This window comes from Perognathus longimembris, chromosome 17, assembly GCF_023159225.1.
Source record: "Perognathus longimembris pacificus isolate PPM17 chromosome 17, ASM2315922v1, whole genome shotgun sequence".
NCBI classification, from domain to species: Eukaryota; Metazoa; Chordata; class Mammalia; order Rodentia; family Heteromyidae; genus Perognathus; species Perognathus longimembris.
The window spans coordinates 56572746-56597942 of record NC_063177.1 but is presented as its reverse complement, the minus strand read 5'-3'; the positions used below and the strand labels follow the sequence as shown (position 1 = coordinate 56597942).

The 25197-nt window shown below is 46.4% G+C and overlaps 1 protein-coding gene and 1 long non-coding RNA gene across 2 annotated transcripts in view; one reads left to right on the top strand and one right to left on the bottom strand.

Moving 5' to 3' along the window:
- Tbcd (tubulin folding cofactor D) overlaps positions 1-25197 on the bottom strand; it is a 148507-nt gene that overhangs the window by 27042 nt on the left and 96268 nt on the right. Inside the window, exons 15-23 of the mRNA XM_048366218.1 lie at positions 24122-24179; positions 20559-20588; positions 17656-17741; positions 11130-11210; positions 10040-10113; positions 9234-9351; positions 7839-7899; positions 6326-6348; positions 2921-2952 (exon numbers count right to left, since the gene is read on the bottom strand). Of these exons, the coding sequence (XP_048222175.1) occupies positions 2921-2952; positions 6326-6348; positions 7839-7899; positions 9234-9351; positions 10040-10113; positions 11130-11210; positions 17656-17741; positions 20559-20588; positions 24122-24179 (563 nt within the window). The remainder of the gene's footprint in view (positions 1-2920; positions 2953-6325; positions 6349-7838; positions 7900-9233; positions 9352-10039; positions 10114-11129; positions 11211-17655; positions 17742-20558; positions 20589-24121; positions 24180-25197) is intronic.
- LOC125365920 lies at positions 258-18022 on the top strand. The gene is made up of 3 exons (XR_007213752.1): positions 258-743; positions 1702-1706; positions 18010-18022. It is a non-coding gene; the product is annotated as an uncharacterized LOC125365920 (long non-coding RNA).

Here is a 25197-nt window from a genome sequence, read left to right as displayed (position 1 = left end):
GGGGAAAAGAGGAAACAGCATTATTAATCCAAAGTGCTCTCACAGCCCCCATTTCACTGCCCACTACCAGCATCAAGCTCTCTCCCACCTCCCTGTTTGCTGGTCAGCCCAGGCTACCTCCTCAGTTGGGTGCCTGGAAGGAGGCACTTCAGACCTGACTGGGGGTACTCCCCAGAAAAGATACCTGAATGAACTCATAGATCCCTAGCCTGGTCAAGATTTCTACACAGGCTGAGATACAGTTCAGTAATAAAAGTGTCTTTCTAGCAAGGCCTTGTGATCAGTTCTCTTCCCAGACAGATGGCAGGGGTTAGAGGAACTCATCATAAGGAAGCAACAGCTATCCTGGACCTGACTATAACCTCAGAGGACACAAACACAACTTAGATGACTTGCATGAGCAAGGCCATAAGCACAAGTGACCAGGGGCTATGGAAAGGCACTTGATGCCTTCTAAGGCAAGGACAGTCTCCAAGGCTAGAGTAGTACTCCTGTCACAGGCAGCCATCCAGCAGTTTGCCTATAACACAGGAGTAGACCTGGGAGTCCAGTGCATAGGTGTAGGGCAGATCTATCAGAGCTAAAACACAAGTTCAGATCAGAAGCACAGTGTGGGCAGATCTGGGCAGCAGGTTACAGGGAACAGAACAGTAGAACCCACAACCCTCAAGGACGGGTCCCTAACAAAATTGTCTAGCCCTCAGCTCTGGTGGGTCCTGATGACCAATCAGTGTCATGGAGGGGTCAAATGGAGTTGTACCTGAGTGCCACTTGGATGACTCCATAGCTAGGTAACCTGTCCTCACAGGTGCCACCAGAGTAAAATGTTCAGCCCCTTGTACTCACACTAGCCCCAGCGTAATCGCTCAGTCCCTTCTCTTCATACCTGCCTCCTCAGAGTAATCACTCAGTCCCTTGTCCTTACATCTGCGCCCAGAGTGAGCATTCAGTCCCTTGTCCTCACACCTGTTCCCCAGAGTAATCACTCAATCCCTTGTCCTCATACTTGCCTACAGAATGACTGTGCAGTCCTTTGTCCTCACACATGTCCCCAGAGTAACTGCCTAATCCCTATCCTCACACCTACTCAAACACAAACCAATTTCCTCAGTCTTCCTCCTGGTAGACTCAACCTTCTCCATTTAGATGGCCGTGACCACACCTCAGACAGATGGACATTCCATGCACCCCTCACACTCACAAGGCCCCATAACTCAGCAACCCTGCAGATGCCCAAGTAGAGATCACAGTACTTTTACTCAACGAGAGAATCCTGGTGCCTTGTTTATCACCAGGGGTACTGAGCACTAACTGCAACCAATCTGAAAGATGAAATCCTCTGCTCTTTAGGTTAATTAGCATTTTCTAGCCACTCAGCATAAAGCTGGACACTTCCATCAAACTCATACTGATGGAAGAACATGTTCATTTGGGTTTGCTCAAATTTAGTGTGGCATTCATATTATCTCCCCCAAATGTTTGCCTTTTTATTGGCAATTTTAGGAATCTTTCACTTGCAGTACAAATTTCTTTCTTTACATTTTTTTTCCTAGTCCTGGGGCTTGAACTCAGGGCCCAGGCGCTGTCCCTGAGCTCTTTTTGCTCAAGGCTAGTGTTCTACCACTTGAGCCACAGCACCACTTCCTCCCTCTCTACGTTTTGTCTATTGACTTTATCCACAATATACTCTTCAATACACAGATGATGTAACTGTTTCCTTTTGCTTCTGTCTGTGGAACTACTGTTATTTCTACTAGGTGGTATGATGTCAAGAGCCCCCAAACAAAACCAAATCATGAAAACCCACCATTCACAAACATCCCTGAGGTTTCATTATCATATGGTAGTCAGATTTGTTTTTGCAGTCTTGATTATGACTGACCACTCAGGAAATGCTTCTTATACGACATACAAACCAGCAATGGATAAAAGAAGGAAGGCAAGAGGAAAGGTGTGTTCATACAAACACTATACACAAATATTCTTGGATGCCTAATTGTTAAACTGTGGGGAATAAATACAGAAAATGGGACAAAAAGGAATGGAAATTTGAGCCACCTGCACAGATTGCAGGCATTGTGCTTATGAGCTACCTCAAAAGATGATCAGATTCCACTTACAGAACATCCTCAAGATAAGAATGGTAGAGAATAAGGAGGTAGAGCAGTGGTGGCTGAGAACAATGGCAGGGTGGTAGGAACACAGCCTCCACACACCGAACAATCCCTACCCTCTAGGTGGGTGCAGGACCTGAGGGATTTTCTCCTATCTGCCTCCCAGTGACCACACCAGGCAACCTCACAACCAGGTGAGGCCAATTCTACCTGAGGCTGCAGTCCAGACACAGAGAGAAGTGTGAGGGTAGGGCACTGACAGTTCCAACCCATCCCAATGTGAGCCATCCCAACACACTACAAGCACACCATCACACCCAAACCCACTCAGGGTCCCTTGGTGGTCAGGACTGATCAGACAGAGCATCTGAGGAATAACCCTCAGTGAGTGCCAGTGAGTGCCTGGGTCGAGTGCCTGTTGTAGCAGGTTCTGCTGAATAGGTTACAAGAAACCTAGATAGTCACATGACAGCATCCTTCTTTGCTCAACGTTACATTTCATTTAAATTCTGTTTTCAAAAAAGAAGAGGTTCCTTTTGCTCCTGAAGTTGTGTTCACTGCATGGCCGGACAGCCCCAAGGCTGTTGAAACTGATCAAAGGCCCCAAATATGAGAAGCAGAACATCAGACACAGAGAAGCAGATGCAAGGACTGGTCAGCTGTCTCTCAGAACATGACCTCTACCAGAAGAAACCACTACCACCTGTTGCTACAGAAGGTCAGGGATAAAGGAGAGATATGAGTGCCTCAGGATGCTCTTCCATGGCCTGAGCAAAGGGCGCTAGGGCTTCTGCCCTCCAACCTACCTGCTTGTCTCATCAGCTCTCCTCCCAGGCCCCTAAAAAGCCAATGAGAACATTCAGAGTTAAAAATCTCCTACTATATAAAACATTCAACATCCCACCAGGCAACAGATAAAACTTCAGCTGCAAAAAACAGTAAAATGTTAATGAGGTAAGTTTGTGACCAAAAGTATTGAACCACCATTTTTAGGAAAAATGAAAAGCTACAATAAGCCCATCCTTCGGCGATCTTTCACTTTTCTGGGGCACTTGTTCCTCACAGTATTAAGAACATCCCTCAACATGCAGAATGAATTTCACATGCTGTTTAGCCCTCACTTCACAGAGATGCCAGAGCAACCACACACTAACTTTCTATCACAACCAAACCAGACGGGAATCGCCCCTGCCCTAGCACCTACCCAGTAGTGCTAAGAAGCTCCCTTGCAAGGAACATACTATCAATTGAGGAGGCTGTGGCTTCTGGTCCAGACAGAGGAGCAGGGGCTATACAAGCAGCTAAAAAGCTAGACAAAATGCATGAAAGTCTGGAGCAGACCCTGGGAGACAGAATACTGAAACCCTCTAATACCTAGGGACCTATGGGGGGTGGGGAGGGTGGCATAAAGTGGAACTAAAGTCCCTGTGATGCCTAGCCATCCTGTCATGCTAAGGAGCTGAAAGTGGACATGGGCAAAGCCAAAGTAGCTGGAGACTCCAGTGGAATAGGGAGCAGGGGCAGCCTGTGGCTGATACTAAGCTGATACTGGACGTAAGACTGGCCTGAGAGAAAACACTTGGAAGGAGAAAGCAGGCCCCTCCTGGAGCCAAGTAGGCTGCGAATGGCTCCTAATCCATCAGAGAGCTGTATTGTTCATGGTCCTCCTGGCAAGACCCTCAGAGAGGTTACATCAGCAACTGCCTAACATTACTCTATACCCACACAGAAAGGCTTCAAAGCAGGCCTGAATGACCCAAACATGTACAAGAAAAAGAAGAAAACATATTAAGAGGAATATAACATGGGCTGGGAATGTGGCTTAGTGGTAGAATGCTTGCCTAGAATGCATGAGGCCCTGGGTTCAATTCCTCAGTACCGCATAAACAGAAAAAGCTGGACGTGGCACTGTGGCTCAAGTGGTAGAGAGCTAGCCTTGAGCAAAAAGAAGCCAGGGACAGTGCCCAGGCCTTAAGTTCAAGGCCCTGGACTGGCAGAACAAAAATAGGAATATAACAATTCAGTCCGTAAAATGTAAACTTCAGAAGGTAGGAATCCACTGAAAAACCAAGAAAATATGACCACAACTAAAAGAATCAACTATATCAACCCAGAAACATCAAAGCTGATAGAGTTAGCACACAAAGTCATGAAAACAGCTGTCATATCCTCCCCAAGTCTGAAAAGGTGAAGGAAAACAAGCAAGATAAATAGAAAAAATGTTAAAATAACATCAGGGAAATGTGAAGAAAAATTTAGAAACACAAATCTAAAAAGAAAAATTACATCAAGTGCAATCAACAGTAGATTAGAAAGAGCAGAAGAAAATTGTGAGCAGCAGAAAGCACATCTGTTGATGGGGGAGCTAGTGGTGGGGAGGTATAGGGGTGGGAAGTATGGTAAGGTTCCTTCTTCAAGGATAAGAAGGAACTTGTACATTTGGCAAAGTTTGTCAAGGCTAACACTCTATCTACCACTTGAGCCACAGCGCCACTTCCAGCTTTTTCTATATATGTGGTGCTGAAGAATCAAACCCAGGGCTTCATGCATGCTAGGCAAGCACTCTACCACTAGGCCACATTCCCAGCCCCATTAATTTTATTATGTTATAATTTTAGAGATATACATTTTAACTTAATGAACAATCTACAGGACAGCAACAGCAGAACAAAAGACTCCTACTTCTATTTTGCCAATGCCTAGAGAATGAAGATTCAGCCAAAGCTCATCTAGAGAAGTCGTCTTTGGCTTATACAACTTTCCTAAGCCTCTCACCACTGGCTACCCTGCTGGAAATTCAGTTGACTCCAAAGGTCATTCAGAAATACATGGACTGACAGATATACAGATATCAGCAGCTCTCCCGGGTCATCCTGGCCCACAGAGCCTCCTGCGCTCTGGCTCCATGGCTGCTATGTGCCTCCTGCTCCTCTTGCTCCTCCACTCACCAGAGGCTCCACAGCACCATACACGAAATCAGATCACTCTCTAAGTCACTATTTAAAATAACAAAGTCTCTTCTGCTAGTCTAGGCAAATGCTACAGAAATCAAATACTTTAAATAAAAATTTGAGGAGTCAATTCATCATGCTGCTGAAAAAGCAGAACTTTTACTCAAACCTGGGTGGAGTTCAGGAGCAGGCTATGACATGAACAGGAATGGAAAGTTTTCAAAAGACTTCACTGGACAGAAATGCACAAGACCACAGGATGTGTGACAAGTGACAGAGCATCCAGTTGCCACAGGCCCCACACACCAAAGTTGGGACAACTTGAGCCTCCTGAGAGCTCCCAGCAGCCACACTGCTCAAGGGCCCATGTCTACTACCCATACTATCCTGATGGTCTAAAAGCACAGTGAGCCAGAGGCAGGAAGGGGGATCCCACCCTTTAAGAAAGCAGCACATTGCTACTGCCCCCAAACTCTTACAGCAAAAAGCTGCAAAGAAGATGAAACACCAAGTGAGAGTGGGAGAAAATGTGGCCAAATCCCATGTTTGACAAGTGCTGGTCTAGACATGGGGTAGGGGTCCCTCTGGAAGATGCAGAAAATCTACTCCTCCTATCTACCCAGGAAAACAGACACATATGTGCTAGAAGATGTCCATGTGGGTGTCTACAGCAGCTTCCTTCCACACTGCCCCATGGTCTCAGCTTATACAAGATGAGGCACTGCTGGACTCACACACACACTACTGGTGCTACGCAGCAGTAAGAAGGAACAAACAGTAACATACAAAATAGTGAACCTCAGAGACACTCAGTGAGAGAATCAGGCAAAAACAACCAGATTTCATACAACCAGATTCCACAGAACCCTATGAGAGGCAAGGCTGCAGAGGCTGAGCACACAAGAGGCCCAGGGCAGAGAAAGCTTCAGCAAAAACTGCTCTGCCCCCTGGAAGGTTACAATCGTCCACGACCACACCTGAAACATGGGGGACCAGAACCTGTCACATGAGCCTCCACAAAGCCTAAAGATACCAATAAGGTATCTGAGAGTGTGAGACCCTCACACCCTTGAACACTGAGTTAAGTGACAGCTGCCCCTCCTCAAACAAAGTAAACTGGAGCCTAAGACTGAAGACAGAGCAAAGCTGAGCTGGCAACTCAGTTGCTCAGAAGTGCAGTGCTGGCTCAGCCTGCTCCCAACAGCACACGTTCTCACTAAGAGTCAACATTCAACTCAACATTAGCTCGGCAAGGCTTACCTGTAGAGATGACGATCATAAAGCTAAAAATAAACAATTGAAAATTAGTCATTTCAGAAATTCGAGTTTTTAAATAAGACAAGTGTATATACAATATTGACAAAAACCAATGAAAGCATGGTGACAGGATGGAGGAGCCACCAGGAAGGCCCAGGACAGAGTCTCATCTCACACTCAGCCAGGCCTGGGCTAAGCTTTACAGGTGGGTTGTCTCACAAGGGAAACTAAGACAGAGAAAAGTAGGAAGAAGAGTGGCCACCCAGAGGGAGAACAGGCCTAAACTTCATCCTGGCCCCCAGGGACCATGTCCTAGCCTCCCCTGAAGAAAACTAATCATGCCAAAAGAACATTCATGTCCTTGAGCGAATTTAAAAGCACTTCAAGGCATCATCCTTACTTAAAACTTACTGCATGCTTATTTGTTGCCACTAAACTATTTTTTCTTTGGTCAGTCATGAGGTTTGAACTTGGGACCTGGGTGCTATCCCTGAGTACCCTTTTGCTCAAGGCTAGCACTCTACCACTTGGAGCTGCAGTGCCACTTCCAGTTTTCCGGTAGTTAATTGGAGATAAGAGTCCCATGACTTTCCTGCCCAGGCTGGCTTTAGCCTCCTGAGTAGCTAGGCTTGCAGGCATGAGCCGCCACTAAACTCTTTAAGTGCATTTTCAGTTCTTACAAAAACTGAAAGAAATGGACTTTTACTATCTTTATATTATAGAAGTAGGAAACACTGACTCAGAGAAATGTGGTTCTGCTCAATTGCCTCACTGGGCTACCTCCTAGCCTCATGCTTACCTCCAAAGCTGGAAAGAATGTCAGGTTCTACTTCAAATAGAGAAGTATAGGCAAGCTAACCAAATGGTATTGCCAAAGTCATAAAGTTAGTGGCATGAATACAACGAAGGCATGAGACTAAATGACTAGTCCATTGCCATATACAGGGCAAATCTAAAGGAACAGAAAACTCTACTTGGAATAAGAGAGGAAAACCATTTCAGATTATCTTGAAAGGATAGCTTACTTCATACTTTATCTTTTGAATTCCCCCAAACTTTAAGAACCTCAAAATCCCAGAATGCACATAGCTTTTCTCCAAAGAAATATGCACACAAAATTCTGTATATAATTTCAAGAGACTCAAGATCATGGCCAGGGATGAACAGGTGAAAATCAAAGACTACCGTGTCATGGCTGCGCCAACCCACTCTACAAGGACACACCTATCTAGGGCAACAGGGTGTCTTGTCCCTCCCTGGGCTGCCATTCCCTCCATCCAAGGGGTTCTGAGCTGCCAGGCCTCTCCGTGGGCCCTAGAGCACACTGTGCAGTACAGACCACATAACAACAATGACCACCAGGGAAGTCTGTACTCACGCCTCAGTAAACCCTGGGGCCAGAGGACTGACCCCACCCAGTAAGTCACACTTGGTCACCCCACTGGGCAGACAGTTCCAGGTGCATAGTGCATTGTATGCAAGGAATATGTTCCACACTTAGGAGGGCCACGCAAACCTGTTGGTGGATCTGCTTCAAGCCTTGCACAGCCTTCTCATCGAGGTAGTCGGTGACAGGCCTGTAGAAGGTCAAACAAAGAGCTGAGGTCACAAGCACCTAGCCTGAGCCCGGGAACAAACTAAGAAAAAGGCAGATTCAGAAGGACCTGTGTCTCCTTCAGGTCCTCTCTGGATCCCATTTCTGACTTCAGATAAAGCTGTGCCAGGTCACAGCTAGTGGCCATCAGGGCCCCTGTAAAGCTCTTACCTGGCCAGTTTGCTAAAGGCAGAGAATATCCTGTCATCAGGACTCCGCCGAGTGCCAGGTTCCTGCCAGTCACTACAGAAGAAAAGTGCCTGGCAAGGTGGAGACAGAACCTCACAGTGACCTGTTCTGGCTCTGGCATCCAGGAATGTGGACTTAGTGGGGTCCCCTCACCTAATTCACCAGGTGATTCACTGCTACGAGCAAGCCCAGCCTACAAGTTCACACTGAGCACTGTTGTTTGCCAGGCAGGGCAGAGTGTCAGCACACCGTGAGTCTCAGGTGTGCACCCTGGTAAACAGCACTACACCCACAACACTGTGGTGTACTGCTGGAGAAAAAATCGGGCCCTATATGGCCCAACTAGGAAACAGCTCTGTACTTTGCCCATGCCTCTTTCCAACAACCAAGGAGAAGAAGGCCATCAGCAGGTACCCAAATCACCTTGATTCCATGGCTGTGCTCTGAGGCCAGTGGACATCACGCCTGCTTCAGGGCTGGTGGGTTGAAATAGGGACCACAACCCCACCTACTGTCACCCATCCCAAGTCGCCTGTGGCAACAGGATATGACTCAAATCACAGATTTTCTCAAGCTGGAGTCCAAGAGCCAGGTCACAGACAAGGAGAAGAGTCGATGAGAAGTAAAATAAGAAAATCAAGCAGGTCTTAGAACATGCCATCCTCCATGGCCTAGGCACAGCCCTGCACTTCCCTACTGGGCTATGATTCTATGAATGCAGCCAATAGAAAAAATACTCTAAGGACACCCTCAGACTGAGCAAACTTTTAGCCACTAAAAAACCTTAAAAAGGGCTGAGAATATGGCCTAGTGGTAAAGTGCTTGCCTCGTATACATGAAGCCCTGGGTTCAATTCCTCAGCACCACATATACAGTGGCGCTCTGGCTCAAGTGGTAGAGTACTAGCCATGAGCAAAAAGAAGCCAGGACAGTGCTCAATCCCTGAGTTCAAGCCCCAGGACTGGCAAAAATAAATAAATAAATAAAATAAAAAACCTTAATACAAAAAATATAGGAACCTAAAGACTATAGCTACTAAAAATAAACAAGTTAGAACAATGTTCCCAAACCCCAAATCACAATGACCTGGCTTTACAGACAGACGGTGCCTAGAGCAGCATCTCCTACCTGTCTCTCTGAGATGCCAGCTTATACAGGGCATAGACGACCTCTGCACAGGCAATAATGGACCCATGCCGTGTGTGCAGATCCGAACTCGATGTCATCAACAGCAGGGCTGGAAACACTGCAACAGAAAGGCAGCTAGTAGGTTGGACTGTACACACTGGACAGCCTGTGTGTTATCTTGGATGTCGCCTTTGCGTCACTGTCATGAGGCAGGACATGGCATGACATCATGTTCAGACTAGCACAGGAACCTGAACTCTCAGACACATAATGACAGACTGAGGTGACAGAAGATCTGCCTGTCTGCACCATGGCCTGCTGGGGGATATTGATGGCAGCAGGCAGAGCAAAAGACATACATGGACGACAGGAGCTTGTGCTCCAATTTTTCATTCATTTCTGCTCAGACCAAAGAGCCTCTGTCTTTGGCATTCAGGAAAGAAAAGGCATGATTCCAAATCCTGACCACATGCCCAATCTACAGACACTAACAAACCTCAACCATCATCTACTATAGTAGCCTGAATTGCCCATTAATCATTATGGTTTTTAAATCTAGATGACCCATAGATTCCTTGCTATGTGGGGAGTGCCTGCACCCAGCATAGCCCAAAGCTCCCAGTGTATACATCCTGCCATCATCTTCATGCTCTGTTCCCTGGTAAATTCCACAGCTTTATTAGCAAGAGACACAGAACATCATCTTTAGTCACCCATCGTAAGAATACCCTGAGTCTTCCTGCTGTGTGCACCCATGTGTGCACATGTGTGAAGAAGGACCTGCAGGAGAGTGGGACCCCACCTACCGTGAGCAGCACTGTACTCGGGTGCTCGTGGGACCAGGTTGTGCAGCGCCTTGGCTGAAAGCTCTCGAATGGCTCTGAGAGAAGTGGAACACTGTTAGCGAGGAGGGATTTGCAAGCCCACATTCACCACCACAGCCACAGGCAGAATCTACTCAACGGTGTATCAATCAATGAATGAATAAGCCAAATAGGGAAAATCATTCATCCTTAAAAGGAACAGAAATCTGGCATCTGCTACAATGTGGATCTAAGGCCTTACACTAAGAGTGGGGTTGTTTTCAATGGTTGTATGAAGAAAAACAAAATATATGAAACAGAGACCTAAGACATTACTATTTGACCCTTTAAAGGAAAAGCCTCCCAGCCTGTGTACACAGGTTCAATACAATTATACTTTACGACAGGAAACAACATGAAATAAAGAACATTTTGTAAAGACAAAGGACCAACACATTAGTAAGACAAAAGCGTTAGATGTACATGCACCTAACAAGAGATTCCCATCCAAAATATAGAAGGGGAAAACTGAGATGACTGAAACAAGAGACAAACAACACAGTAACAGAGATTTCAATAGCTCAAGGATTTAGTGCAATTCATGGGCTACACATTTTTTATCTTGGTTGTAAGTATCTTGTTGGATGATAAGATGGTAAGGAAGATTAGTTTATCCCTCCTGGGTTCTATCTACATACAAAACATCTGTTCCTAACAAGGGTATTTTGTGTCCCCACTGCCAGTGTGTCTTACACATAAGCTCATGCTAGCCTAGCAAGGGGCCACAGACAGTCTGAGTGGACAGTAGGAATCTCATGCCAAAAGCTTTGAGCTCCAGAAAGCTGCTCAGTGTGGTTGCTCCACCATGTGGTGGTGGTCAAGGCCTCAGTCCTTGGAGAAGCTGGAACACATTCCCTACTGAAGACAAACCATTAACCAACACAAAGGCACGGAGACTAGAATTCATATTTCTTCTCACAAGCTGTTGTAAAACATGACATCTACAATGACAAAATATACTCGAATTCAATTTAATTTCTCTTTTGGAGGAGAGGGGAAAGGATTCTTAAGAGAAGCACAAAATCTAACTTACCCGTCCCAGTGGTTGACTTTCATGGTAACCAGATGGTCTATCAGTGACTGGGTATATTCTGGAAAGCCAGCAATAAACACACTGAAAGGGACAACAGTGAGAGGTGATGAGGGTTAGGAGGGTTAAGAGGAAAAGGAAGTAGGTGGTATAGTGCATAGTGATGCAGAGAAAGAACAGGAAGAGGAGGAGCAAAAACAGGAAATGGAGGTTAAGATGGAGGAGGAAACAGAGGCAAGGGAAAGCGAGAAACTTTCAGCTTTTTCTGTGTAAGTGGTACTGAGGAATCGAACCCAGGGCTTCATGTATATAAGGTGAGCACTCTACCACTAGGCCACATTCCCAGACCCCACAGATGACATTTTGAGTCTAATTCTCTTTCCTGCTTGGAGAACAGGAAATGTTTCTCGCTCTTCTCCACATGCCCCTGCCTTAATCCAGTCAAACTAAAATAAATCCTTGCTGAAGCTTTCACACACACACACACACACACACACACACACACACACACACACACACACACAGCCTGTCCAGGTAGTGTAGCTCATGACTATTTGGTTGTTGTTGTTTTTGCCATTCCTTGGGCTTGAACTCAGACCCTGAGCACTGTCCCTGGCTTCTTTTGCTCAAGGCTAGCACTCTACCTCTTGAGCCACAGCGCCACTTCTGGCTTTTTCTATATATGTGGTGCTGGGGAATTGAACCCAGGGCTTCATGTATATGAGGCAAGCACTCTTGCCACTAAGCTATATTCCCAGCCGCTCATGACTATTTGGGAAGCAGAAATCAGATCACAGTTCAAGAGCAACCAAGGTAAAAAGTTAGTGAGAATCTATCTCAACCAATAAGTTGTATGTGGTGGCACACACCTGTCTTCCCAGCACCAAAGGAAACCATAAGTAGGAGATTCACAGTCTAAAGGCTGTGAACAAAAATACAAGACCCTATCCGAAAAACAACTGAAGCTTTTTGCTAGGGGCACAGATTAAGCAAGAGTGACAGCCTATCAAGCAGGAGGCCCTGAGTTCAAACCATGGTACCACAGGGAAGAACATCCACAGTCATGATGGCACATGCCTACTCAGCAGGCTGAGGTAGGCCCGCCTGCACTACACAAAGACAAACAACAAATCCAGGAAAAAATCTGCTAACAACCCTGTAGACACTTCTTTAAAATAAACCAACTCTTGCAAATCAACAAGGACATCAGAGTCGGTAAGAAAAGCCATCAAAAGTAGTCTACAAGTGGCATGCACTTGGCTACCTGAAGCCATGCCCAGCTTCCTTTGTGCAGGGAAGGAAAAGGAGAGTTCTGTGTCTGCCACACAACCTGTCTGAGGGTTTATGCCGCCAGTGACAGTCTAGGAGGATTATAGAGCTAGGCTAGGCAACCTCTGTAGACAGAATTCAAAACAAAAACACCTCTTGGCCCACAACTTCACTTTTGGATTAGGGGTGGTACTAGGATTGTGAGTTTTGTTTTGGGGTGGTACTAAGGTTTTTAAATAAGGGCCTCATGTGTGTTAGGCAGGCCCTCTACCAATTGAGCTGCTCTACAACCCTTTTTTCCTTTTTAGGTTGTTTTTCAGATAGAGTGTTGCATTTTTTGTACAGGCCAGCCTCAGACTGTAACCCTACTTACGGCTCTCAAGTAGCTGGGGTTATAGCTGCACACTACCATGCCTGGCTTGTTTATGAGATGGGATTCTCACTAATGGTTTGCTCTATTGGCCTTGAATACCCATCCTCCTGACCTCTAATTCCCAATACCTGGGATTTCAGGTGAAAGCACCACACCTAGCCCATGTTGTGGTTCTTGTTGTATTTTCTTTTATTGCTTTCAAGGGTGCCAGGTATGGAACCCAGGGCCTTGCACACACTGGGCAAATGCTCTGTCCGCTGAGCTACCCCCAGACCACAACTCAAATATTTATAATCCTTCAGATACATCAAGAGCATACCTTATAGGCCTGCAGATCATGCCATGCTAAGACACAGACCACCGCAGAACGCACTCATCTCACTGTCTTCATTGAGCAATGGCTAGAGCTGCCCCTCATGCCAACCTGCCCATATGCAGATGTGAACAAATGTCCCAGAACACATGGGAAACACTAAGAACAGAGACACCAGAACTGGACCAGGTAAGTGAAAGAAGAGGCTGTCAGGAACAGCCCCAGCACCAATACCAAGGCCCAAAGGTGCTAAAGCAGCCCCAGTAAAATGTGCTAAAGCAGACCTCAGGAGCAGCCCCAGTACCGAGACCAGGGCCCAAAGGTGCTAATGCAACCTCAGAACAGCTCCAAAACTGAAGTGCAAACCCCAGCAGTAGCCCCAGCAATAGGTGCTACTGCAGACCTCAGGAGCAGCCCAAGAACTGAGACCAGGGCTCAGAGATGCTACTGCAGACCTCAGGAGCAGCCCAAGAACTGAGACCAGGGCTCAGAGATGCTACTGCAGACCTCAGGAGCAGCCCAAGAACTGAGACCAGGGCTCAAAGGTGCTACTGCAGACCTCAGGAGCAGCCCAAGAACTGAGACCAGGGCTCAGAGATGCTACTGCAGACCTCAGGAGCAGCCCAAGAACTGAGACCAGGGCTCAAAGGTGCTACTGCAGACTTCAGGAGCAGCCCAAGAATTGAGACCAGGGCCCAAAGGTGCTAATGCAGACCTCAGGAGCAGCCCAGAGACCAGGGCCCAAAGGTGCTAACGCAGACCTCAAGAGCAGCCCAAGAACTGAGACTAGGGCTCAAAGGTGCTAACGCAGACCTCAGGAGCAGCCCAAGAATAAAGACCAGGGCCCAAAGGTGTTAATGCAGACCTCAGGAGCAGCCCAGAGACCAGGGCCCAAAGGTGCTAATGCAGACCTCAGGAGCAGCCCAGAGACAAGGACCCAAAGGTGCTAACACAGACCCCTCACATGCTTAGCAGGCAGACACACAGCCAGGCAGGAGCCCATAGCAGGCATGGGAGGGCACAGGACCCCAGGTTTGAAGCAGGCAGGCAGGCAGATCAGACCCTTCGAGGAAGGAGCAATTCAAGAGGTAGCCAGAGTCATCCCAGCTCCACAATCAACTATCAGTGGTCTTAGGGAAGATAGTCCTGAACCCTAGCCAAGACAGCCTCATGCTCACACCTATAATGCCACTCAGAGTTTGAGACTAGCCTCTCAAAAATAAATAAAAGCCAAGCACCAGTGGCTCACACCTGTCATTTCAGTTGCTCGGGAAACTGAGATCCTGAGGAATGCAGTTAGTTCAAGGCAGTCCCAGCAGAAAAGTACAAGAGATTCCATTTCCAAAAATAACCAGCAAAAAGCCAGGCCAGGCTAGAGGCATAGCTCAAGTGATAGGGTACCAGTTGTGAGAAAGCAAAGCAAGTAAGCATGAGACACAGGCTTGTAGTTCAAACTTTGGTACCAGCAAATAATAATAATAACAAATAGTAATTGTTAAATAAAAAATTTACAAGGGCAAGATGATGAACAAGGAAGAAGTAAGGAGACGACTAGATTCTAGGAAGTGGCCAGGTAGACAGAGCCCTGGTTTGGTGTGTGTAATAGGGAAAAGTCCCTGTCCAGGGAGTGGGGACCAGGACTCTTGTGAAGTCAGCAACTGTCAGGGTGCAAGGCAAAAGGTGAGCGGCACAATGCTCCATTTAGTGAGATCTGGGAAGGTAAGAGGACAAGGCTCATGGGCGAGGCCTGGGGGCTGCGCAGGCTGCCTCTCAGGGGCACATGTCCTCCACGTGAACCATGAAGTACATTTCCAACTACTCATTCTGCCAAGATGCACCCTCACACCCTTACTCACAACTGAAAATGGCAACTTTACTATATGTCAGCAGCATCATGGAACAGACATATAAAAATCAAGCTTTAAAAAGGTTCAGATATAGGAGCATGCAGGGTGCTGGAAGTACACACTACCAAGCTAGAAGAAAATAGAAGAAATACTACAGAATCTCAAATTCCCAAAAAAAGAATACAACACCATAAATAAATGGACAAAATAATCAGTCAGAAAAATCCAACAAAATAAGCTATGACCACATACTCAGTAGCATGGGGTGAAGTTAAAGGCAGACCACAGGAACACTGACATAAAGATAGGACACCAGACACAAAAGGCTCTGGAGAAGAGATGGGAACACCAGAAACTGACCACATCCCTCACTGGAGAGGGGGCACAAGAAATAGACTGTATGTACCACATGCTGCAGACATGGAGACATTGGAGCCTGACCACAACATACATGGGAAGGAGACACAGAGACAGTGGAGATTGATCATACCATATGCCTGAGATAGAGAAAGTGAGATGAACCACACAACACACAAGAGACAGGTCCAGAACCCTTTGAGGTGGAAACATAAAATGATGGGTCACACTGGAAAATTGTCTGGCCATTATTAAAGACTTAATTAAGATCCAGGTGTCTGCTCCTATTCTGGACTAGCAATCACATATGTAAAATGGCAGAAATATGCCAAGATGTCCACTAAAACTTCACTTACAATGGCCCAGATCAGAAGCAACCCTGATGTCCCTCCAGGTGGGTAGCCAGAGCACAGGTACCCTCACAAAGGAGCCTGCAGTGAAGGAGGGCACCCACACAATGTAGATCACACTGGCACACCTAGAAAAGGCAGGCCAAGAAACAAGCAGCCTGGAGGCCTTGGTTAAATGAGCTAGGACCTATCTTCTGTCATGAGAACAGCAGGCCAGGGCCATTTGGTGCAGAACATGTGGGCCTAAGGCACACAGGCCTTCTCTACCTTCTCCATGGTGACAGGCACAGATTCGCTCAGATCCAAATTTATCAAAATGCACACACTGAACACACACAGCCTATGGATATTGTGAGCGCAGTAACAAAGCACTAAGACAGCCATGGTGTCTCTCCTGACGTCTCTCCGAGAGGTCTTTGTTTAGTTTTAACTCTGGTCACTCAGTTGGCAAAAGAGCCTTTTCTCCAGTCTCCACTGGGATAGCCCAGAGGCCCCAGATTCAGCACAGGCAGCACAGAATATGTAGCCTTCCCTGACACCCATCAAGCATCTGCTCCTCCCTTGTGCTGCTTATCCCACTGCCCTTCATAGTCACCATACCCTGAGGGCACCCTTGTTCCCATGGGTCAGTCTCTCAGCCCTACATTTCAGTCCCCATCTCTAGAAAGTCCAAAGATATCCCAGTTCAGAAGACAAAGCCCTGGCCAGGTGCCCTGTGGGGCTGGAGTACAGCACCTAGTCTGTCACACATCCTGGGAATCTCAAAAATGCAAAATGCACTCAAGAAAAAATAAAAAAACATAGGAACCAAAGCATATTGTGTAGAAAGCTTTACAGAATGTAAATAACAAATTAAGTTTAAGGTTGGAATAGAAAATACAGCTGGGAATGTGGCTTAGTGCTTGCCTAGCATGCATGAAGCCCCGGGTTTGATTCCTCAGCACCACATAAACAGAAAAAATCAGAAGTGGTGCTGTGGCTCAAGGTAGAGCCCTAGCCTTGAGCAAAAGAAGCCAGGGACAGTACAGTGCTCAGGCCCTGAGTCCCAGCACCAGGACTGGCAAAAAAAAAAAAAAAAATACAGTGAGCATGTCTCTTCTAACTCAAGGTATATAAATCACTTTATAGTCACAACCTGTACTCACATTAGCATTGCAATGGGTTAACAAAGGCAAGGAAGTAATTTTCCCAGTACTTAGATCATACAAACAGAAATGATTTTATTTGATTTCTGCAAACTGTAGTTTATATGTTAAATATTTATTATTTGACCTGATTTCCCAAGTATCCCTTTCTTGCTCATCAGATAAGTAACCTAGAGATAGCTTCAGCTTCGAAACATGTTTTATTGAAACATAAACATAGACAGTCACTTCTTATCTCATGTTTCATTTTGAAAGAGAAATACACTTGTGACAAATGGTAGGAAAGCTGTCATGGAGAAGGACAGGTACAGCTTTGCTTGTGGCTATTTCCCAAAGAACCTGAGCGCTGAACAGAGCAGCATCAGCCAAACAGGGTACTGAACAGAACATCCTTGAGAAAGTTGACTGGAAATTAGCTTTTCCACTCAAGGCTGGTGCTCTACCACCTGAGACACACACACAGCACCACTTCTAGCTCTGGTTTTTGACTGTTGAGCCACCAGCTCCTGGACAATTTCTAATTTTTGTTTTGGTTTGGTTTTTTTTGCCAGTCCTGGGGCTTGAACTCAGGGCCTGAGCACTGTCCCTAAGCTTCTTTTTGCTCAAGGCTAGCACTCTACCACTTAAGCCACAGCACCACTTCTGGCTTTTTCTATATATGTGGTGCTGAGGAATCGAACCCAGGGCTTCATGTATATGAGACGAGTACTTTACCAGTAGGCCATATTCCCAACCCCCAATTTCTAATTTTTTACACTTAAAATTATTTTTCACTTAGTGGATAATTCAGGATGAGGAAAGAAAATGGTAGAAGCTGAATTTTGACATCTTTTAAAAGAGAATATTATATTTATACGATACATATTAAAACTTACCTAATAACTAGGAAACAGTTAGATATGCTGCCCACGGCAAAATAGTCAGCTGCAGTCAAAATATCAATTCCATGAGGGAAAGTACCCTGATTCAAAAAGAAATTGAAGAACAAAACAAAAGTTAAGAAAGAACTTGAATGAAGAAAGGTACCTCAAGTCACTAGCCACATGGACATATGTAAAGGACACAGACCATGGGCCACAGGTCATGGGAGTGTCAGTACTCATCCTGCCTGCCCACCTGAGCCAGAAGCTGCACCAAAACGATCCAAACCCCTAACACCACTCATGTTTTCAAACACAAATGTTTCCCTTTCAAAGTCCTTTCTTTAAAAAGATATTAGGATAGTCAAGTGCCAGTGGGTCATTGCTTATAGTCCTAGCAATTCAGGAGACTTAGGTCTGAGAATCACAGTTTGAAGTCAGCTGGGCTTTAGGAAAGTCTATGAGACACTTATGTCCAATTAACCAACCAAAAGCTAGAAGTGGAGTTGTGGCCCAAGTGGTAGAGTACTAGCCCTTGAACAAAAAAAAAGCTCAGGGACAGCACTCAGACCCTGAGTTCAAGCAACAAGACCGGCACCAAAAAACAAAAAAAAACAAAAAAAAAAAAGCTATATTTCCCCAAGCAGCTATAATCCAAACTATTTGGGAGGTAAGGATCAGGAAGATCAAACTTCTAAGACAGAACAGGCATTAAGTCCAAGAGTTCCATCTCAATCAGTATGGGCATGGTGGCTTATGCATGTCATCCTTAGCAGAACAGTTCAGTCCTCTTCCCACCCAGGTCCCCATCTCCAGACACAAAGACCCCAAGTGTGGCACTTGCTCCAGAGTAGCCAGGCTCAGGTCAGGTTAGGATCCACAGAACAGACAGCTTCCTGACCTACAAAACCTGGAGCAGGGTTATGAAACAGCCCACACATCACACATTGTTGTGAGAATGGATGTGGTAGTAATGGAAACCTTTCCTCTTAGGATCTAATGGCCACATGCACCACCAGCACCCCACTTACTGTGTTCCTGTGTCTGAAACAGAATAAACCCGTCAAGCAAAGGAAAACCTCTGTAAATCAGCACTTTACTGGGACAACTTGCATCAATCAGTCACTTTCTCTAGTTGTCAAGGCACCTAAATGTGCCTGTAACCAACAGGTTACAGCTATATGAAGCTATATGTAAAAAGACAATTAGTATGAAAACTTTGAGGGATCCATCACCCATCTAAAGCTCACAACAGCCACAGGTCCAGGCACTAATTGTAACACTTGTGGTCTAACGGTGTCTATGTTCCTGCTAACATCTGCCCTCAGGATTGCCTCAGTCACAGAATGAGGGGAGAGGCCCCTGCCATTAGCTAGCTAAGGCCTAGCTTTTGGTCTGACCAGTAGAAGTGCTCTCGATGAAGCCCACCTTCGGGACCCTCCTCAACTTCTTTCCTATCTTCACTGGCTGATGCTGACACTTGATGAATAAAAATACATAACTCTTCTACAACTCTGTGAGAACTCAATTGCCACTGAAAATAGTTCTCCTGAGAGTTATTTAGAAGCAGCTGGGAGTTCAACAAATCGTTCCAAATGCCAGGATGAAGTGTGGGCAGAAAAATCCTGTCACATGCTCTTGGCTCCACCACAGCACATACATGCTTTGCAGTATACTTGTGTAGCAGGACTAAAAATAAGGTATCCTTGTAAAGGTGACACATCTCCTTCAGAAAGAAAGCAACACACAATTGGCAAAAGGCTCAGGGCAGCATTCCAGTGTGGCCCAGGGTTGGGTGCCACAAAGAATAAGGACAAGAACAGAATAAGCAGGAGGCTAAGGCTTTGTCCTACCATGCAGTGGTCTAGCCTCTCCTTCTGAGGGAAGAGCCTCAGCTGCCTCACCCACACAGGGGCAGCAGGAGCTAGGGTATGGACAGAGTCTTGGACAGGAGGCAGATGGAGAGAATGCAATCGATTCTGGTGACAGAACCCATGTGTCTAGGGAGCCAAGCCTGGAAGGAGGAGTATGTACCCCCAACAGACTTCTTATTCCTGAGCTTCCCTAATATTCTCACCATATATACATGTCTTCCCATGGCAATTGTTGAGTCCCTCACCCAGAACACATAGTCTCAGCCCATACCTCTCTACCTCATTCCTCAACAGAACTTACCTCATATCCTAAGGCTCAGCCTGGCTCTGTTCCTTTCACCTTTCTCTCCTGCAATGGTACAAGTACCTAGGCATCTAGCAATTGTAAACCCCAGAGCTGGATGCCCATCAGTGTTCTCAGATGTTTGTCCATAGGGATCCTTCTTCCTACCCAAGTCTGTCCTAGCAGCTGCCACCTGGCCCAAATCTAAACCCCTTCCTAATCTCAAGCCCATCCTCTGCCTGCTTGACCACACATTCTGATGTGTTTGGGTCTCACATGACACAAAGGACTCCAGAACCCACTCTCTAGGTAAGCACCTGACCTGTGATAGGTGTCAGGATTGGAGGACACATGCCAACATCCCCAGCTCTAGCACTAATAAGCATCAAGGGGGGTCTTAGGCTGGAGGTTCCCAGAAGACAAGACTGCAACTAATACTAGGGGAGCTGGCTTCTACTGTACCAGTGCAGCATACCTGTGGAGCCCACTTCCTGCAGCACATCCCCACATGCTGCCCTCAGTGGTACATGAGGAAAGGTTCTGACCATATAAAATATATTACACACAGCCTCGTATCAGGACACAGGTGTCAGTACTCCCCCAGCCCATGAGGTGGTCTGGGGTCAGAAATACACTTGCCTGCTGTGAGCTGCGTTCTTTACCCACATCCAACAATGCAAGAGAAATCACAGCTTTCAAGATTCCCACCTTCAAACCTACAGGAAGTTTCGGGGAATGAAAGATTTATAAAGTGGCCTTACCTGTCTCCCCACATTCTCCTGGAAGGCAGCCTGAGGAACAGAAAGAACAAACAAAGCAGGTGAGTGAGGTTTGCTTCTGCTAAACATCAGCAGATAAATTCAAAACAAACAGTGCAGTATAAATGACCCATGGCTTTATTTTTTAAATGAAAGTTCTCATTGTTGGCTGAACATGGCCCCAAGGGTGGTTTGTCACTGTTTTTATGTCCTGGTGCTTTATAAAACCACAATTTAAGAAATCAATTTATAAAATCAGACACATTCTGAACGTGGCCAGTCATTGGGAACACAGCTTCAGACCAGAGCCCTTGTGAAGGCCCCAGAAGTACAAAATGTAGAATGCCAATGATCAGGTAAGTAAAAGCCAACACCTGCAACACTCCTCCTTGTGAACTTTCTAACAGCTCTCCGTCATCCTCAACAGCTCTGAGCAGAGAGGGAAAGCTCTCTCTTGTCCAAACCTAGCAGCTCCAACCAGCTCTGAACAGGACACCCAGGTCCTGCATGCCATGCACAGATCCCCATCTAAGCTTAACAAAATTAAGTGCTTTAGGTGAACTCTGAAAGATGTCTCATCATTCCTAGGCAGCTTTCCTTCTGCCGCTCACCCTTTCCTGTGCAAGGCAAGGCGGGTTGTCTAGTGAGGTGACAGTGACCCCCCCTACTCCACCCAGCAGGGCCTCAGACTCTCACCAAAACACTTAGGGATGATTTTTCCAACTATGACTAGAGATACAAGTAGACACCACCTCATCTAGAGATAGAGCAGAGCCACACTAGACACAAGCAGACACCAGCCTTGCCTAAAGCTAGAGCAGAATGCACCTTGGCTGTGCTGATGCACCTCAGCAGCAGGCACAGGTGAGAGGTGGCATTTGGGAGGATTTAGAGCATAAGTCAAAGGCCAGCAGAATACCTCCTGGTCTGGGCAGACACTCTAACACAGGCCAGGTGCTTCTGGAGAATAGAGCAGATGTGCTGAAAGAAAATGAACTAAAAGGGGGCTGGAAATGTGGCTTAACAGTAGAGTGCTTGCCTTACATGCATGAAGCTCTAGGTTCGATTCCTCAGCACCACATAAACAGAAAAGGCTGGAAGTGGCGCTGTGGCTCAAGCGGTAGAGTTAGCCTTGAGCAAAAAGAAGCTCAGGGATAGTGCTCAGGCCCTGAGTCCAAGCCCAGGGACTGGCCAAAAAAGAAAGAAAATGAACTAAAAGTCTCAGGCCCCAATGCCCATGCACCAACCTCAAAGGACAAATGAACACTGAGAACAACTGGGTTTCTCCAGAGTGAGAACTCATGACAGAGTGGCCTGTGTAACTTTTAAATTGAGGAGATGCTTTTTGCAACTTTTTCTTTTATTTTTTGGAATCAACTAATTAAAGAAAAAAAACAATGCAAAGAAAATACAACATCAATTAAAATACAAATGTAATATTTAGGAATACATTTACTCTTCTGGTGATATCATCAAAAAGTAATACACCAGTACCATGCTGAAAGTCTAAGACTTGTACAGTAAATACAATCTTGGAGAAGGGGGGTTTATGGTCAGCATAAAGGCTGACCATACCCACAGCAGTCATGACAGTGTATGCTATGGCACAGGCAGAAAACAACTACAAATGGTCAGGATGGACAGCCAGGCTGGTTCCTAGCCTCAACACTGGAAACACCTCCTCAAAGACAGAAAGGAGAACAAAGAGACTTGAGCTAAAGATCTTCCGGGTAGAGATGCTGTTGGAAGGGTAAAGGGTGCCAGAGGCAGGGAGGAATATTTATAAGCCACATATCTGACGTGCATGTACACGTACATATATATACATATATACACACACTCTCTCTCTTTCTCTCTCTCTCTCTCTTTCTCTCAAAACTCATCAGTTAAAACAATCCAATCAGACCATGGACAAGACTGTTAGAGACACACATGACCCCAGAGGGCACGTAGACAGTTAAAGCTTAAGGTAAAGTAACCATCAGAAACTCAGCAACCAGTGGCAGGTGCTATAAGGACAAGGGGCATCAGGGCCATACAAGGCATCACAGACCCAGTAAGGACAGGAACTAGCCACTGTACTCCTGGTCCTTCCCTCAAAGAAACAGAAACTATACTCACATAAGAACCCGTACAGGAGATCTATAGTAACTCAAGTCTAAACCTGGAGCAGCTCAAGTGTCTTCTCCTGGGTGTATGGCTGAATACCATGATATGGCTAGACCACAGAGGCATTCAGCAGTGAGACCACAGCCACTGATTCTCCACACAGCAGATGAGCCTCCAAGGGCCTTTGAGCAGCAAAAGAGCCATTCCCAAAAGCTTGGGGCTGGAAATAAGGCCTACTGGTAAAGAGCTCGCCTCATATACATGAAGCCCTGGGTTCAATTCCTCAGCACCACATATATAGAAAAAGCCGGAAGTGGCGCTGTGGCTCAAGTGGTAGAGTGGTAGCCTTGAGCAAAAAGAAGCCAGGGACAGTGCTCCGGCCTTGAATTCAAGCCCCAGGACTGGAAAAAAAAAAAAAAAGGAAAAGAAAGACTCCCATGATCATTTCAAATTCTAATTCTAATACCAGTTCGTGATTTTTAAATCCTTTCAACAACTAGCAGCAAGAAGAAACTTCTCAGCCTGGAAAAGGATACAGGAAGCCCCAACTAGAATACAGAGCAGGACAAGTTTCCCTGTTCCCTAGCTCTGGAGCTGCCATTGTCTCCTGTCCATTCACCCTGAAGCTAGGCTACAGTCCCTCTGCCCAACAACTCACAGAGCACATTAAAAAAAAAAAAAAAAAAAAAAGAGGAGGAGGAGGAAAGAGGAGGAAGAGGGAGGAGGAGGAGGAGCAGCAACAGCAGCAGAAGCAGCTGTCAGGTATGTGTAGCAGGAGGCTCTGGCCAGCATCTCTTTAGGCAACCAGAGCTGCCCAAGCTCGTCTATCCAAATCCACATCAAACATTGGGTGCTGTAGAAACTCCAGGCCTCTAAACTCTAAACACAAGTTCCACTATCAGCTGTTAAGTCCTGTCCAGCAAGGCCCACCCAAGAGTGGCTGGATGGAGAAAAGATGACCATGGCTTGGCAATGGCTCCAACAAAGCCCCTAGTTTGCTCTGCTCCCCTCCCTCCCCCCACCCCGGACCTGCCCTGCCACCTACAGGTCTTTTGCAACACCAAATCCTTCCTTACTGTCCCAGTCCAATCAGAATCACAAGATCTCTGTAGTACTTGGGCTACCCTGAGCTGAGTCTGGTCATCAAGCAGCAGACTGGTTGTATGTGCTTGAGGACACCTACCACAACAACAGCTAATCGTAGTTTTCTGTCAGCTACATGAGGTAGGGGTGCTAAACCCTTACTACATCCTCCAAATCCTAAGGCAAATTTAGCTGCCAGTTGTACCCTAGGGCTTCTGCTCACAACAGCTCCCTCAAGGCTCTTCTAGCTGTCTATTGTAGGCACCAGGGCCAGTGTGCAGGTGTGCCAGTGAGACAAAGACTCACATACCTCACAGGACCACAGTCCAATCTCCACCTCCAGGAAAGAAACATATTTAAACAAGGAAACTTACAGATGCTGCTTTTCTGCAGTTGACATCTCGGTCAAAAACTGTAGCAATGAGAAGTGCACTGTAAAAGAGAGAAAAAGATCAGGTAAAAGGAATTCTCCAAAGTAACAGACTTCATCACAGTGCTCATAACCTCATAACCTGCTTGGCTCTCCACCGTCTTAGGCACTAAGAGTCTCAGACTCCCCAGGGTTGTGGCAGACTAGTGTGACCTCCAAGATATCAGGCAGCATGAGGGGTCTGAGGCAGCTGGCCCTAAGAAAAGGCTCATGATAGAACAGACACATCTCAGAACCTTGGGGCACAATGCTCTTAGCTTGCTATGGGGTGATAGGCACCAAAGAAATACGCAAACAGAAACGAGATGTGCCCAGAGGACAGGAATTGGCAACGTTCAGGTGGAGGGAGACAAACCAACATGGCTGAGACCAATGCTGCAGGGTCATAGCCACCATGCCTTCCAGACCACAGTGAGTGGCAGGAGCTCATGAGGTAGAAAGAAACCAACCTGCACACCCTGCAGGTGTCTCACCCCATGGAAACACCAGAGCACTATAGCTTGAGTGTCCCTCACAGGTTGAAATCTAATCTATTATGAAGCATGAAGAGAAGGAAACTGTGGGTGCTGACTGTGGATGTTTAGAACTATCAGCCAAAATAAACCTTTTCTTTATAAAGTGGTCTGCCTCCCAAATGAAGCATTTCTCCATGTTGGCTTTCTCTGCTCAGCCTCTAATCACTTGGAGCCTCCAGGCAGGGTCTCTGAGATGGTAAGGTGAAGGAACAGCAACCATGGCTGCAGGGCTATAAGGGCTGAAACTCTACTGAGTCCTTCATTCCCAACTTCCAGAGCTACTTCCAAAGCTTCGGGTCATAGCCCTGCCCTTACTACCCTCAGGTGCTGAGGCTACAATCTCCTCCTGAGGGTGTACAGACATCATCCTTGGCAAGGGTCAGGTTCATATAGGCACAGAAGAAGACAGAAGCAGAGGGCACCTGGTAACCCCAACTCCAAAGGCTACCACCACGAGAGGAGCCAGGTCACTGGGAAGGACTGAGTCCAGGAACAGATAGGAGAC